This window comes from Harmonia axyridis, chromosome 4 (genome assembly GCF_914767665.1).
Source record: "Harmonia axyridis chromosome 4, icHarAxyr1.1, whole genome shotgun sequence".
NCBI classification, from domain to species: Eukaryota; Metazoa; Arthropoda; class Insecta; order Coleoptera; family Coccinellidae; genus Harmonia; species Harmonia axyridis.
The window spans coordinates 21,169,860-21,184,663 of record NC_059504.1 but is presented as its reverse complement, the minus strand read 5'-3'; the positions used below and the strand labels follow the sequence as shown (position 1 = coordinate 21,184,663).

At 33.0% G+C, this 14,804-nt stretch overlaps 1 protein-coding gene and 1 long non-coding RNA gene across 2 annotated transcripts; both read left to right on the top strand.

The window, feature by feature from the left end:
- Positions 1–452: 452 nt before the first annotated feature.
- Positions 453–10,883, top strand: LOC123678423. Its single transcript, XM_045615447.1, has 2 exons — positions 453–851; positions 9,165–10,883. The coding sequence occupies exons 1-2, from the start codon at positions 593–595 to the stop codon at positions 9,584–9,586; spliced, it is 681 nt and encodes a 226-aa protein (XP_045471403.1). The 5' UTR covers positions 453–592; the 3' UTR covers positions 9,587–10,883.
- A 122-nt stretch (positions 10,884–11,005) lies between these two features.
- Positions 11,006–13,057, top strand: LOC123678424. Its single transcript, XR_006747246.1, has 2 exons — positions 11,006–11,564; positions 11,907–13,057. It is a non-coding gene; the product is annotated as an uncharacterized LOC123678424 (long non-coding RNA).
- Positions 13,058–14,804: the final 1,747 nt, after the last annotated feature.

Below are 14,804 nucleotides of genomic sequence, written 5' to 3'. Positions count from 1 at the left end.
TTGCACGTGACAACTAAAGGTGCGTTAAGGGTTAACTATTCATTTTAATTTCACGTTTGTAATCGGCGTTATTTCATACAAGTTTTTGAATTTTAAGTTACATATTGTTAATTTCAATCATGGAAAATACTCGAAAAACATGTATAGTGTGTAAAAAATCGGAAATGAAAACCTAACCTATCATAGGTAAGTTCACGTTTTGAGTCCATAGGCGTAGAATATATCTCGTCTATGGCGTAGTATTTGTGAGATATCGAAAACTTAATTCAATGCTAACATTTGTAGGTTTCCTTCAAATAGAGAATTTAGCAAAATATGGTGCCACGTATTAATATTGCAAATGAACAATTTGCCGAAATATGCATATGTTTGTTCCAAACATTTCAGCACCGAAAACTTAATAAGAGGCAGTAAGAGAACCATTGACTACGCCACTGAAATGTTTACCGCCCCTCTAGTTGTCAATTTTGCAGGTTTGTTGTTGTCCTATCTCACTTTATCATCATACTGTTGCAATTGATTACAATACAACGCTATTTACTTCTAAGGGCACCTCTATCTTTTCTTTCCTCTGAGGAATAAACAGCTGAAAATGTATGGAATGGAGATAAATAAGAAGAAAACTAAAGTTATGGGAATCATCCAGGAAGGGGAAGGGCTACGGATACAGATACAGGGAGAAGCAATTGAACAAGTACAACAATTTACATATCTGGGGGTAAAAATCGACAACAATGGAAAACAAGAACCTGACATAGAAGATAGAATCGACAAAGCGGGTAAACTATATCATGCATTGAATTGGAAATTCTTGAAGAAGAAGGAAATTAGCACGAAAACGAAGATGACAGTTGTAACGATTCAACGGACCTTATATAATTTTGCCCAGCTCATGTTTAAGAAACGCCACTGATCCCCGATGTAATTTATCGAACACTATCGATTCTCATATTTGATACAGAGAGTGCGCGGAGATTGTCGTTCAATGTGGAAATTTTTCAGATTTCAGCTGAAAAGAGGATGACTATGATTTGACGACTGATTGAAAACAGGTGGAGAGTGAGTGTGATATTTTTTGGTGGCTTTACGTATGGTTGAGTACCTCAATATTAGATATTGAATATTACCTAATTATTTCTTTGAATAACAGTAATTCTATCTAACGATTTGATATCTGATAGTTTAATTTGATATTCCATTGTCTCTTTTCTTTTTTTTCTCTTAACACACAGTAGTGTGTAAGGATTTTTTTTCTTCTTTCTTTTGAGAGCCGCCAGGAAGTACATATTCCCTTTCTTGCTGTAATTAACTATAAATTTCATTCAAATTAAATAAATTTCCTTCTTATAATAACTCTCGGATCATATGTACATTTTTTTTATTCTTTGTATTTAATTGTTTCTTATAACATAAGTTTTTTTCACTTTCCGGAAAGTATTCAATAAGTAACTCATTTTTATATAATAGTTTATAATTTCTGTCAATTCCAAATTTTATACAATACTTTTGATACTATTTTTCCAAATTCAACCAGAACATTTTTATCTTCGACAATTGTACAAATCTAATTTCCTGAATTTTTCTCTCCACGCATGCTCAAGCAACCATTTTGATACGAAGAAGATTCCATAATTTTCGTACAAGTTCCTAACCAGGCTGCACTGAATCTGCATCCTGATCAAGGTTACACAGAAACCTTCATCTAATATTTGGACGAAATACTGCAAGTGCCGTTGAAGTGGGGAGTTTCACTTCAGGCGAGCATCCACCAAATTGGAACCCGAGATTTGAATTGTTTTTCACCACTTCGATCCAAGAGCAATATTCTGATATCAAGCAACTATCAAAATTGAGAAACAAGATCTACCACGTGAGATATCAAAATTCATCTTTCGATAACCTACTTATTCCAAATTCTGTCTGGAGACCTAATATTCGAATTGTAAGATCAGTGAAATTTTCATCATTTGTAAATGTTCTGAGTATATTTTTTTTCTCAGCCTTCAGCAATATTTTTTTTTGTAAATTCTGAATTTATTTTTTTTCAGCCTTCAGCAATATTTTTTTTTGTAAATTCTGAATTTATTTTTTTTCAGCCTTCAGCAATATATATTTTTTTTTTAAATAGTTTTAATATATTTGTGAAATTTAATTCGTTTTATTTCTTACCACTAAGCAAGATCTCTCTTATCTATCTTACTTAACTTCATTTTTTTTTATCATCTCTATTAATATTTTTTTGAGAAATTTCATTTTTATGAAATTTGGTTTACTTTAGTAAGCCTGGCGCCCAACAATTAATTAGTCAAGTTTAACAAGTTCATTTGGTGCCCACACCCTCACCGTATCAACTGAGCAGCCGACAGGCATACGTGTGATTTCACGTCACACAATTGGCGCCCAACGTGGGGCCCTCAAGGGATGCGTTAGCTTGACATAATTTTTTTTCTTTTCTAAATCTTGCTGAGTGGAATTTTTTTGTTATACATTTGATCCGACAGAATTTGGTACATTGTTATTCAGTATTAATATTTTTTCCTATTCACATTTTATACCATATTGAACGACCATCTTTCTCTTTAAATTCACTTTTCTTATTTTATATTTTCGTTTTTTTACACTAATTTCGTTACTGATTTCTATAATTTGATAAAGAATGAATCCCAATCATTTGAAGGCCTATGAATTGGTCTATGAAATTAAAATTCGCGGCGTTGAACCAACTGCCGATGTTGAAAGTAAGAGGAAAGTTTTAAGAGGGCTTTTGAGCCAAGAAAAGGCAAATCGTAGTTTTTATATTGTAACAAATCCCTATACTCATGACCAGGATGTAACTGAAATGAAAGAAACTATTAAAGATCTTAAAGATATTATTTCTAAATTCGGTGGAACTAAAGATGATCCTATCTTTCATAGAGTATCGAGTCGTTTAGCTCATTTGTCGAATCGTTTATCCATGCTTGTTGCGGAGGAGGATGCCGAAATCTTGGCAAAGAAGGAAATTCAGTATGAGGTGCTAGAGTTAGAGGCAGATCTCGATTTAAAAATTTCTCCAGCTAGAACTTCTACTCCAACTGAGAAGAATGCTCCTGTCAATTATGCTAGTCCTTCGAATAGTAGGTTCGTTCCTCCCTATAAATGGAATATTTATTTCACAGGTTCTGTTAAGGATGAGTCAGTTACTTCATTCTTGGAAAAGGTGGAACTATTGAGGCAAGCTCGAGGTGTGTCCGAACAGGAGTTATTTCAGTCTGCTTGCGATCTGTTCAGAGGTTCTGCGTGGACGTGGTTTGTGAATAATAGATGCAAGTTTCAAAATTGGGGTGAATTGGTCAAGGAGTTGAAAAAAGATTTCCTTCCATACTTTTATGAAGAAGATTTAGAGCAAGAAATCAATTCCAGAACTCAAGGTTGTAATGAGCGAGTTTCTTTGTATATTTCTTCAATGGAGGGTCTTTTTAACAGGTTAACTGCCAAGCCAGATGAGGAGATCAGAGTTAGGAAAATTCGCCGAAATTTGTTGCCTTTTTATATTTCAGGATTAGCGTTGTATAGTCCCAAGACTGTGAGTGAGTTGTCTGAACTTTGCAAGAAGTTGGAAGAGTCTCGAATATGGGCTGATCGCTACAGAGCCCCTTCGAATCATGATGCTGGCCTATTGGAACCAGATCTCAGTAGACCCTTGCCGGAATCAAACTTTTCATCCCCAAGTCACCGACCAAATTTCCAAAAAAATAATATCTCCACTAATATATCTATAGTATCTAATTCTCGATGTTGGAACTGTGGTTTAACTGGTCATAATTATCCTCAATGTCGAAAACCTAGAACTGTTTTTTGTTATGGTTGTGGTCTAAAAAATACCGTTAAATCTAGGTGTAATAATTGCAATTCAAAAAACGTAAATCGGGGTGGCGAAAAACTGAACGTCGTCACCAGTCGAGAAAGCAAAAGTTCAGTAAATCGGCCATCAGCCAGTCACACTTCAACCCAATCGAAGGGGAGAAAAAACACTCAGAACCAGTAGAACTTTCATCATCTCGCCCATATTCTGTAAATATGAATCCTCTTTTCGTCATGAAACCTAACGATAACCGCCCTTATCTCAATGTCAAAGTCTTTGATCAGAAAATTCTCGCTCTCGCCGATACTGGCAGCACATCTTCTGTTTTAGGTTCCGCAGGGTTTGCTCTTCTCCAAAGATATAATATTCCGATACAGTATGAGTCCCCAATTAATGTTACAACTGCTGATGGTAAACCTCAAGATTTCCTAGGGTATATTTTGGTTCCTATTTCACTTGAAGGTGTCGTGAGGCAGTTAAAAATTTTAATAATTTCATCTGTTACTCATAATCTCATTTTAGGAATGGATTTCTTCAAATTGTTCGGTATTGAAGTTAAGTTTTCTGATCTTTCCTATTCTCTCGATTCCTCCGTGTGTACAATTAATGCCATTCAACCATTTTCTAAATTAACACCCTCTCAGAAAAATGATCTTCAGAATATAATAAAATGTTTCGAATATATCGCTCCTAAAGATAGGATAGGTCGTACTCCCTTAATAACTCATCATATCGACACCGGAAATGCTAAACCTATTGTCCAACGACAATATCCCTTATCTCCTGCTATGCAGACTCATTTGAATAAAGAAATCGACGAAATGTTGAAACTAAAGGTAATTCAACCTTCTCAATCTCCTTGGTGTAGCCCTTTATGGTTAGTTCCAAAACGTTCGGGGGAATATCGTGTATGTTTTGACGGTAGAAAGTTAAATGAAGTAACGGTGGATGATACGTATCCTATGCCTCTAATAGATGGTATACTTAATAAACTAAGGGATGCTAAATATCTCTCATCAATTGACTTAACGAAAGCTTTTTTCCAAATTCCGTTAGATAGATCTTCCTGTGCGAAAACCGCTTTTGCAGTGCATGGACGTGGTTTGTTTGAATTTGTCGTTTGTCCGTTTGGATTAAAGAATAGTCCAAAAGCAATGTCTCGTTTAATGGATAAGGTAATAGGACCTGATTTAGCGCCGTATTGCTTCGTTTATCTCGACGATATAATTATAGCTACTCCTACATTTGAACTCCACATCAAAGTTTTGGAGGAAGTATATCAGCGACTTAAGAATGCTAATCTTACTGTAAACTTAGATAAATGTGAATTTTGTCGTCCATCTCTGATCTATCTCGGTTTTGTAGTTGATGAACATGGTTTACGAACTGATCCAGAAAAGGTTTCCGCGATAGTAAATTATCCAACTCCTAAAAATACAACTGAAATTAAACGTTTAATAGGTCTTGTCAGTTGGTACCGTCGTTTCATTAGGGATTTTTCATCTATTTGTTCCCCAATTTCAGATCTCTTACATGGTAGGAAGAAAGGACAACCGATAGTCTGGACTCCGGAAGCCGAAGTAGCTTTCAACGAAATAAAATCTCGCCTAGTTTCTGCACCAGTATTAGCCAGCCCTGATTTTTCAAAACCTTTTGTCATTCAGTGTGATGCTTCTGATACCGGCGTAGGTGCAATTTTATACCAAGAATGCGATGGCGTAGAACATCCAGTAGCTTACGCTAGTAAGACACTTACATCTTGTCAACGTAAATATACCGTCACAGAAAAAGAACTCCTAGCGGTCATTTTTGGTATCGAAAAATTTCGAAGTTATGTAGAAGGTACAAAATTCACGATAGAAACGGATCATGCTTCTCTTATATATCTTCATAACCTTTCAAACCCATCAGGACGTTTGACTAGATGGGCAGTTAAACTTTCTCAATTTGATTTCACTATTAAACATCGAAAAGGTTCTTTAAACGTAGTGGCCGATGCATTGTCTCGTTCGGTAGCTGATATCTCTGTTATTGATGTTTCTCATTTTCAACCAGATAAATGGTATAAATCGATGGTTAAGAATGTTCAAAAGAATCCCGAACTTTATCCTTCATTTCGTGTCGAGAATGGAATACTTTATAAGCATATTGTATCACGAAATACTATTGTCAGTAATTTGACCGATTGGAAAATTGTTGTGCCTTCAGCCAATCGACATGAGATTCTTCAATTCTATCACGATAAAGAAACTTCAGGTCATTTAGGGATATCTAAAACGCTAGCTCGAATATCGGAATTATATTACTGGCCAAAAATTAGGAAAGATGTGTATAAATATGTAAGAAAATGTTCTGTTTGTGCTGCGTGTAAAAGTTCAAATTTACCCCAAGCTGGTCACATGGGTTCTTACAAGAATATTAATTTTCCATTTCAATGTATCTCTGCTGATTTGTTAGGTCCATACCCAAGATCTAAAAATGGTAATCAATATGTCTTAGTAGTTGTCGATTGGTTCACCAAATTCGTGTTAGTACACCCCATGTCAAAAGCTACCTCTAAGAGTATTCTCAAGTTCATAGAAAATAATGTTTTTCTTATTTACGGTGTACCGCAGATTTTTATTGTCGATAATGGAAGTCAATTTGTCAGTAAAGAGTTCAAGAAGTTGATGGAAACTTATCGTGTTCAGAAAATTTGGTATAATGCTAAATATCATCCCCAAGTAAATTTCACGGAAAGAGTCAACAAAGTTATTGTAACTTCAATTCGGTGTTATATTCATGAAAATCATAAAACCTGGGATTCTTCTATATTTAAAGTGGCTCAGGCCATCAGGTTGGCAAAACATGATGTCACGGGTTATTCTCCGGCTTTCCTTAATTTCGCTAGAAATATTCCCGTTACTGGAGATTTCTATGGAAAAATTTCTGATAATCAAAATAATACAATTTCTATATCTGAGAAGTCTCAACGCATTGATGATGTGCAGAAACTGCCCGAATTATTTGTAGATATTCGCAAGAAATTACATCAGGCCTATCTTAGAAATGCTCATCAATACAATTTAAGAAAACGAAAAGTAAGATTTTATGTCGGCGATAAAGTCTGGAAAAGAAATGTAACTTTGTCTTCAGCGGCTAATAATTATTCTGCGAAATTAGCTCCTAAATATTTGCCTTGCATTATTACTAGGGTTGTTTCAGATTTGGTATACGAGCTTAAGGACGTGGATGGTAACGATTTGGGTCGTTGGCACATTAAAGATCTTAAATCATCTTATGATGATGATTCGGATTCGGCTGAGGAGGAGTATTTTAGCGCAGATTCGGATGACTCCTAAATATTTTCTCTATTTTTCTCTATTGCAAGTATTATGCGTGGATACATAATGAATTACTGTTGGATGGTGCAATGTTATGAAAGAATCTATCTTTGGTAGCTCCTTTACGGAAAATTTGTGCTTTCATGATGTGAACTATTCAGCAGGAATGTGTTGTGTTGATTCTGAATTACTTCGGTATTTATGATATTTGGGAATCAATGCATTTTTCATATCATTTTGATTTATGTTACATGCCTTATTTATCTTACCTATCTGTATCTCTCAAAGTTTTCCTTGCATCGTATCTTTTCATATAATATGAATATTGAGTCTGATTTAAATTTGTTGCTTCTTAAGTCATTTCCTTTGCTGTATAGCGAATTAAAAAATAAAAAAAAAAAAAATATTGTAAACTTCTAAAGTTTCCAAATTTTTTTTCGCCCAGTTGGGGTGGTGTGTAACGATTCAACGGACCTTATATAATTTTGCCCAGCTCATGTTTAAGAAACGCCACTGATCCCCGATGTAATTTATCGAACACTATCGATTCTCATATTTGATACAGAGAGTGCGCGGAGATTGTCGTTCAATGTGGAAATTTTTCAGATTTCAGCTGAAAAGAGGATGACTATGATTTGACGACTGATTGAAAACAGGTGGAGAGTGAGTGTGATATTTTTTGGTGGCTTTACGTATGGTTGAGTACCTCAATATTAGATATTGAATATTACCTAATTATTTCTTTGAATAACAGTAATTCTATCTAACGATTTGATATCTGATAGTTTAATTTGATATTCCATTGTCTCTTTTCTTTTTTTTCTCTTAACACACAGTAGTGTGTAAGGATTTTTTTTCTTCTTTCTTTTGAGAGCCGCCAGGAAGTACATATTCCCTTTCTTGCTGTAATTAACTATAAATTTCATTCAAATTAAATAAATTTCCTTCTTATAATAACTCTCGGATCATATGTACATTTTTTTTATTCTTTGTATTTAATTGTTTCTTATAACATAAGTTTTTTTCACTTTCCGGAAAGTATTCAATAAGTAACTCATTTTTATATAATAGTTTATAATTTCTGTCAATTCCAAATTTTATACAATACTTTTGATACTATTTTTCCAAATTCAACCAGAACATTTTTATCTTCGACAATTGTACAAATCTAATTTCCTGAATTTTTCTCTCCACGCATGCTCAAGCAACCATTTTGATACGAAGAAGATTCCATAATTTTCGTACAAGTTCCTAACCAGGCTGCACTGAATCTGCATCCTGATCAAGGTTACACAGAAACCTTCATCTAATATTTGGACGAAATACTGCAAGTGCCGTTGAAGTGGGGAGTTTCACTTCAGGCGAGCATCCACCAAATTGGAACCCGAGATTTGAATTGTTTTTCACCACTTCGATCCAAGAGCAATATTCTGATATCAAGCAACTATCAAAATTGAGAAACAAGATCTACCACGTGAGATATCAAAATTCATCTTTCGATAACCTACTTATTCCAAATTCTGTCTGGAGACCTAATATTCGAATTGTAAGATCAGTGAAATTTTCATCATTTGTAAATGTTCTGAGTATATTTTTTTTCTCAGCCTTCAGCAATATTTTTTTTTGTAAATTCTGAATTTATTTTTTTTCAGCCTTCAGCAATATTTTTTTTTGTAAATTCTGAATTTATTTTTTTTCAGCCTTCAGCAATATATATTTTTTTTTTAAATAGTTTTAATATATTTGTGAAATTTAATTCGTTTTATTTCTTACCACTAAGCAAGATCTCTCTTATCTATCTTACTTAACTTCATTTTTTTTTATCATCTCTATTAATATTTTTTTGAGAAATTTCATTTTTATGAAATTTGGTTTACTTTAGTAAGCCTGGCGCCCAACAATTAATTAGTCAAGTTTAACAAGTTCATTTGGTGCCCACACCCTCACCGTATCAACTGAGCAGCCGACAGGCATACGTGTGATTTCACGTCACACAGTATATAAGATAATATTCAGACCTGTGCTAACATACGGATACGAATCATGGAGTACAACAGGAAAAATTAAAAGTAACATACAGACAATGGAGATGAAATTTTTGAGGGGAATAAAGGGAATAACAAGAATGGACCGCGTGAGGAATGAAAATGTCCGAAATGAACTGGAGGTGAATTCAATAGAATCATATGTAGGAGAGAGACATATGGGATGGTGGGGTCACTTACAGCGTATGGAAGATGATAGACAAGTTAAAAAGGTATGGGAAGCCAGAATAGAGGAGAAGCCAAAGAGAGGAAGACCACAACAGACTTGGGATGGGGCAAATAAGAGAGAAATACAGAGGAGAGGAAAGAAGCTAAAAGAAGCGAAAGAATTAGCGACTAACAGGGCAGAATGGAAGAAATTCATTAGATCATAGTTAAGTTTTATTTATTGGAATATAAAAAATTGCTGAAAATTGGAGCCATTATTTACGCATTATTACATTATTGAAACGCAAAAACATACTTATATCAGATCGACTATGAGTCAAAAAAGTCTGGTAAACTTAGCATTTTTACATTTCTAACAAGATTCTGAAATATATTACGTTACGATGCAATGCTAAATAGATTTGCTTCCCAGAAAAAGAGTATATCAAAATTTATTTTTTTGATTTTAAGCTCGATTCAAAAGGTCCTGTAGGTTGCTAATCATTTCTATTTATTTCACAATAGATTGGTGGTGTAGGATCAGAGAAACAGGAAAATGATACTCTGTTAGACTATCCAGGATTATTCAAAAGGAGAACGTTAGGGTGTCTTTCAAAAGTGCAAATACCTTAGGCAAGCATTTTTCAGTATTATCAAAAACCCGACACCAACTCTTCTGAACTCTAACGTAGTGTATAAAATCAGTAGTCGGAATTGTTTTCGCGTTAACATAGGACAGACGGGCCGATATCTGAAATCTAGAATCCAAGAACTATATTAGGTCTGTCCGTTTGCCGATCTCCAACCCTGAAACAACCTTGGCCGAACATTGCCTGAACGAGAATCACAGCTTTAGTTTTGAAGACGTCAAAATTGTGTCAAAATAGGGCTAATTGTTGAAATGTTACAAATAAGTATCCATGACTCAGTAAATTCTAGAGCTGACATCCAACAACTTAGCCGATTTTATTATTCCTTATTGAAAACAAATAATCAACTACGAAATGAATAAAAATAAAATAAAGATATCTAGCCCCTATCAACTTCATTACTCAGTTTTCAGTGCATCACATACATACGTCTAAGTTTTTTACCCTAATTTGTTTCGAGTCCGCTGTTCCTTTGATTTCACCTCCGTCTGTCGACGTACTGTCTATGCATCGGTCGCATTGTTTGTCCCCGCTTTTTAATTTATTATGATTTCTTTTTACGTGAAATATTGGAGGATTGATTTGAATTTTAATGATATGATCTTGGGAAGATACATTTGTCTAGCTTGTAAGTACTTTGTTCATACCTATATATATATGTATATTACTTTTTTTATTTTAAACTGAAAATCTTTTAAATTGTATAATGTTTCATTGTATGTCTTAATTATGCCAGACCATCTTTTCGGTGATATTTTCTAGTCAATAACTTTCAGTAATGCTCATCTTTCCTTTATTTTTGTAAACACTTTTCATCAATGTTACAAGTGATGTTTTCCGTAAATTTTGTAGAGCCCTGAGAATGGAAATAAATTTTTCCGAAACGTCGGCGAACTAACAGAGTATCATTTTCCTGTTTCTCTGATCCTACACCACCAATCTATTGTGGAGTAAAAATTTTGGATCACCACTTCAGATCTTATTTCTATTTATGATTTTTTATTTATCCTTTCAGTCAATATAAAATAATATTCAATATATAATATCGTCTATAATTTTCAATTCCCCTCCCAGAAAAAAATCCTAGCCATGCCCTTATTATGAGTTTTTGTACAAATTGTTCATATTCCTATTCATCTAATTTTTTCATGAAATTTTGTATGTTGATTTTGGTTTCACAATAGGAACTTTAATCAGTTTTCTGAAGTCAACACTTTCTCTAGTGTGAAATGCTAATGCTGACATTTATTGATTTTTTGAAAAAAATTTCTTTAGGAGATAAATAAGTACGTAAAAATTATAAATGCATGCCGTAAAGTTTTCCAAAAAAATTTTGCATGGTTTTTAAATTTCAGTTTGATCGTATGGATATTTTCACATTTATTGAGAAAACAAAATTTTAAGGTGTATAAATCCTGGGGTTGTCCCATTGAAACGAACTACAGAAAAAATTGATTTTGAGCATTGATTTTTCATCAGTGTGTCGAACCAGTCACACAGTCAATTGGAAAATAAAAATAGTTGAACATGCCAAAAAAATTTAAATCCCTTGAAGGTAGGTAAACGGCTTCTGAGATAAGAACGTTTATGCAACTTGTATCTCGTAACCTGGAATTGTTTTAATTTTTACTTATTGTCATTTAAGATTATAGATCATTGATGATTATGTGTGTTGTTTGGTTTCTTTTTATTTAAGGAATTATGTCCCATTTTCATTTATCTACAATGAAAATCTATTCAAGGTGCCACTTTAATATTTTTTTCAAGAATTAGTATTCATTGCAATTCCGTATTAAGAAATAAATAACCGTTCATATTTCAAAAGTGAGTTTGTCAGTTGAGTACAGACTACCTATAGAGAAAAAAAATATCGGTAGCTAACAATGGGGTATTTCAGGTAACCGTAATAAAATTTCTAACCAATGAAATTGGAGCAGTATAAGGAACCCTAACATTTAGAATCCAAGTGAGCTGAACATATATTTCTTTAATTGCAGTACCTTCCTTGGGTTAAACCCAAGATATACTTACTATTCAAGAATTTTAAAATTCATAGATGGTGAAACCTGCGACGTAATATACTATTGAAGTGCCTGTAATAAATATATGTAATCCCTTTTTTGAAACTTTTGTTCAATTTATGTTCCCCTTTTGTTCAATTTCTGAAAAACACTTCGTCTATATACCACACCTTCCTTGATTTATGGAGCTCTGAAATGGAAAAAACAAATTTAAAAACCTACAAAGACAAATTGTAAAAGGTTTTTCTTTTTCGAAATAACGATTCCAAAATGAAACATTTTTCTTGGAAAGTGTCATAAGTTTTTCTTAGGTACAACTTCCCAATTCATTCTCTAAAAAGTTTTCAATTTTTTTAAGGAATCGGCAAGATTTCTGGCAAAGGTTTGAATTTCTATAGTTTATAGTATAGTATAGGCCTTAGAAACTGTATCCGTTGCTCAAAATTCAAATTCTGGAAGTCAGCAATAGAAACATCAATTCTAGTGAAGTTCTTTAAAATGCACGAATTTTAATTTTATACGTATTAATTTTAGTCTGAACTTTTGAAATCTCTTTTTTGGTAGTGCATAATCTTGAAATTGAATAGTAGCAATGTGATGAATATCAGTAATTACAAAAATTTCTTAACTCAAGAATTGGATTCGTGTCTTGTAAAGCGTAAAAATAAAGGAAAAAAAAATTGTTAAAAACCAAGGCTCGAATACATTAAAAACATTGAAAAAAGCATATACAGCGTGCCAAAAAAGTAACCCGTCATAATTCTTGTAAGAAGAATTATTGCGGAAAATCCTCGTATCCGTCGATTTTTAATTTCAAAATCAATTTATCGTATGCTATTTTGAATTTGATCTGTCTCACCCCCTACGCCGCGCACCCTCTACTTAATTTTCTCAAATGGGAATAGATGGATTCTGATATATCAAATGAAAAGACATTCTATTGCACATTGAGCGGTGTGACTGAAAAAAGAATTTGTTAAGCTATTTTTTATTACAAAATTAACAATTTGTGATTGGTGTCAGATTCTTATTCTTGAAATGATAAATTTCTCAGGGGTGAGAAATATCAAATTCATGAAAGCATACGATAAATTCATTTTGAAATTAAAAATCGACAGGTGCGAGGATTTTCCTTGATAGTACTTCGTACAAAAATTATTGACGAATTACGTTACTTTTTTAGCATGTCCTATAATATAAAACTCATCGAACAGAACACGTATAATGGCATAAACATATTTACCCGACTTTTTTCTATTTGAAGGGCCTATTCTTCAAAAAAAACATTTGATGTGAAAATAAAGTCATTATTATTATTATCTTTCCCAAGAGAATCAGTATTCAAATTTGATTATAAAATTTTAATATTTGTATCACTTGATGCAGAATGATCATTGCGTAATACCTCTTTTCTTATTAATTCCAACTATATTCTTCTTCTTTTTTTATATGAATAGTCTGAAATACTTTTACCAGTATAGAGAATAAAAACTATATGTGATCCAATTTTTTTTAGCAACATCATATTAATTTTTAAATTATTATTTATTTATTTCCCTAGTGGTTATTTTTTTTTCTTTCAAATTATCTCCTGATACGTAATTTGGATTTGAATAATTGTTAGGATGAAAATGAACCTCTAAACATGCTGTGAAATATAGTATTCAGCATTTTTTTGTTTAAAACTCATTCTGTGATATTTCAAGAAATTTTCAAGTAAAATAAAAACCTTCTTCTAATTTGCATTTTATTATTCCGCCTCTGAAGTGGGAATAACCCACCATAGCCTCTGATGTTGTAAGTGCAATAGGAGCAGTTACAACCTGAAAGGGATGAAATTACAATAACGACAGGTAGGCAAACAAATGCAATTGTCAGGAGAGTAAGTATCTTATCTGCTACAATTATTGGAGAGATTATCTTTACACCTATTCTGTACCTATACCGCTGAGTGTTTCGATCTATTCAGAGAACTGCTTATTACATTTTATTGGAGATGTAATTATGGCCTTATAGTTCAGTGCAGCAACACCTTGGTTACCGCTTAATTGAGAATTTTGAGAATTACTCAAAAATTTAACGGCCGATTTTATTGGGCTAGTGTTAAAATTCATGACACATCTATGTTTCTAAGAAATCTTCAGAGAAAGTGTGAATTGTTATGTATGCCGTTATCGCAGAATGAACTGAAGTATTTTGGAAATATGGGGATATCATGGTTTAATCTTTTTATTCATATGATTTAACAAATATTGCAAACAGAGGTTTGAGAATTGAGTTATAGAAAATATATGGACATTCATTTTACTATTTCGCAACTGATTTTTAAATTTCAGTTTGATCGGAGAGATATTTCCTCAGTTATTGGGAAAACAAAATTTTAAGGTAGATAACTCCTCGATTTTGCCCATTAACGAACTACAGATAAATGTGATTTTGAGCATTAATCTTTCATCACTGTGTCGAACTACTCACCCCTCAATAGTGAATTGGGAAATAAAAATGAGCTTAACATGCACAAAAATTTATAATCTTTTGAATGAAGACTTCTGATACAAGAACGTATATTCAACTTGTATCTCGTAACCTGGAATTGTTATTATTTTTGGTTATTGTCATTTAAGATTATAGATCATTGATGATTAGGTGTGTTGTTTGTTTTTTTTTATTTGAGGAATTTTGTCCCATGTCCATTTACAAAAAAAAAATCTATTTAAGTCGCTTATTATTTTTTTCAAGTATAAGTATCCATTGCTTATTTCAAAAGAGAGTTT

What these genes read in the sequence shown, in the direction of transcription:
- LOC123678423 (XM_045615447.1), top strand. Translation starts at nt 593, where the DNA reads ATGTATGGAATGGAGATAAATAAGAAGAAAACTAAAGTTATGGGAATC. An exon ending in CACGAAAACGAAGATGACAG is followed by an intron (nt 852 to 9,164) that starts TTGTAACGATTC and finishes CACGTCACACAG; the next exon opens with TATATAAGATAATATTCAGA.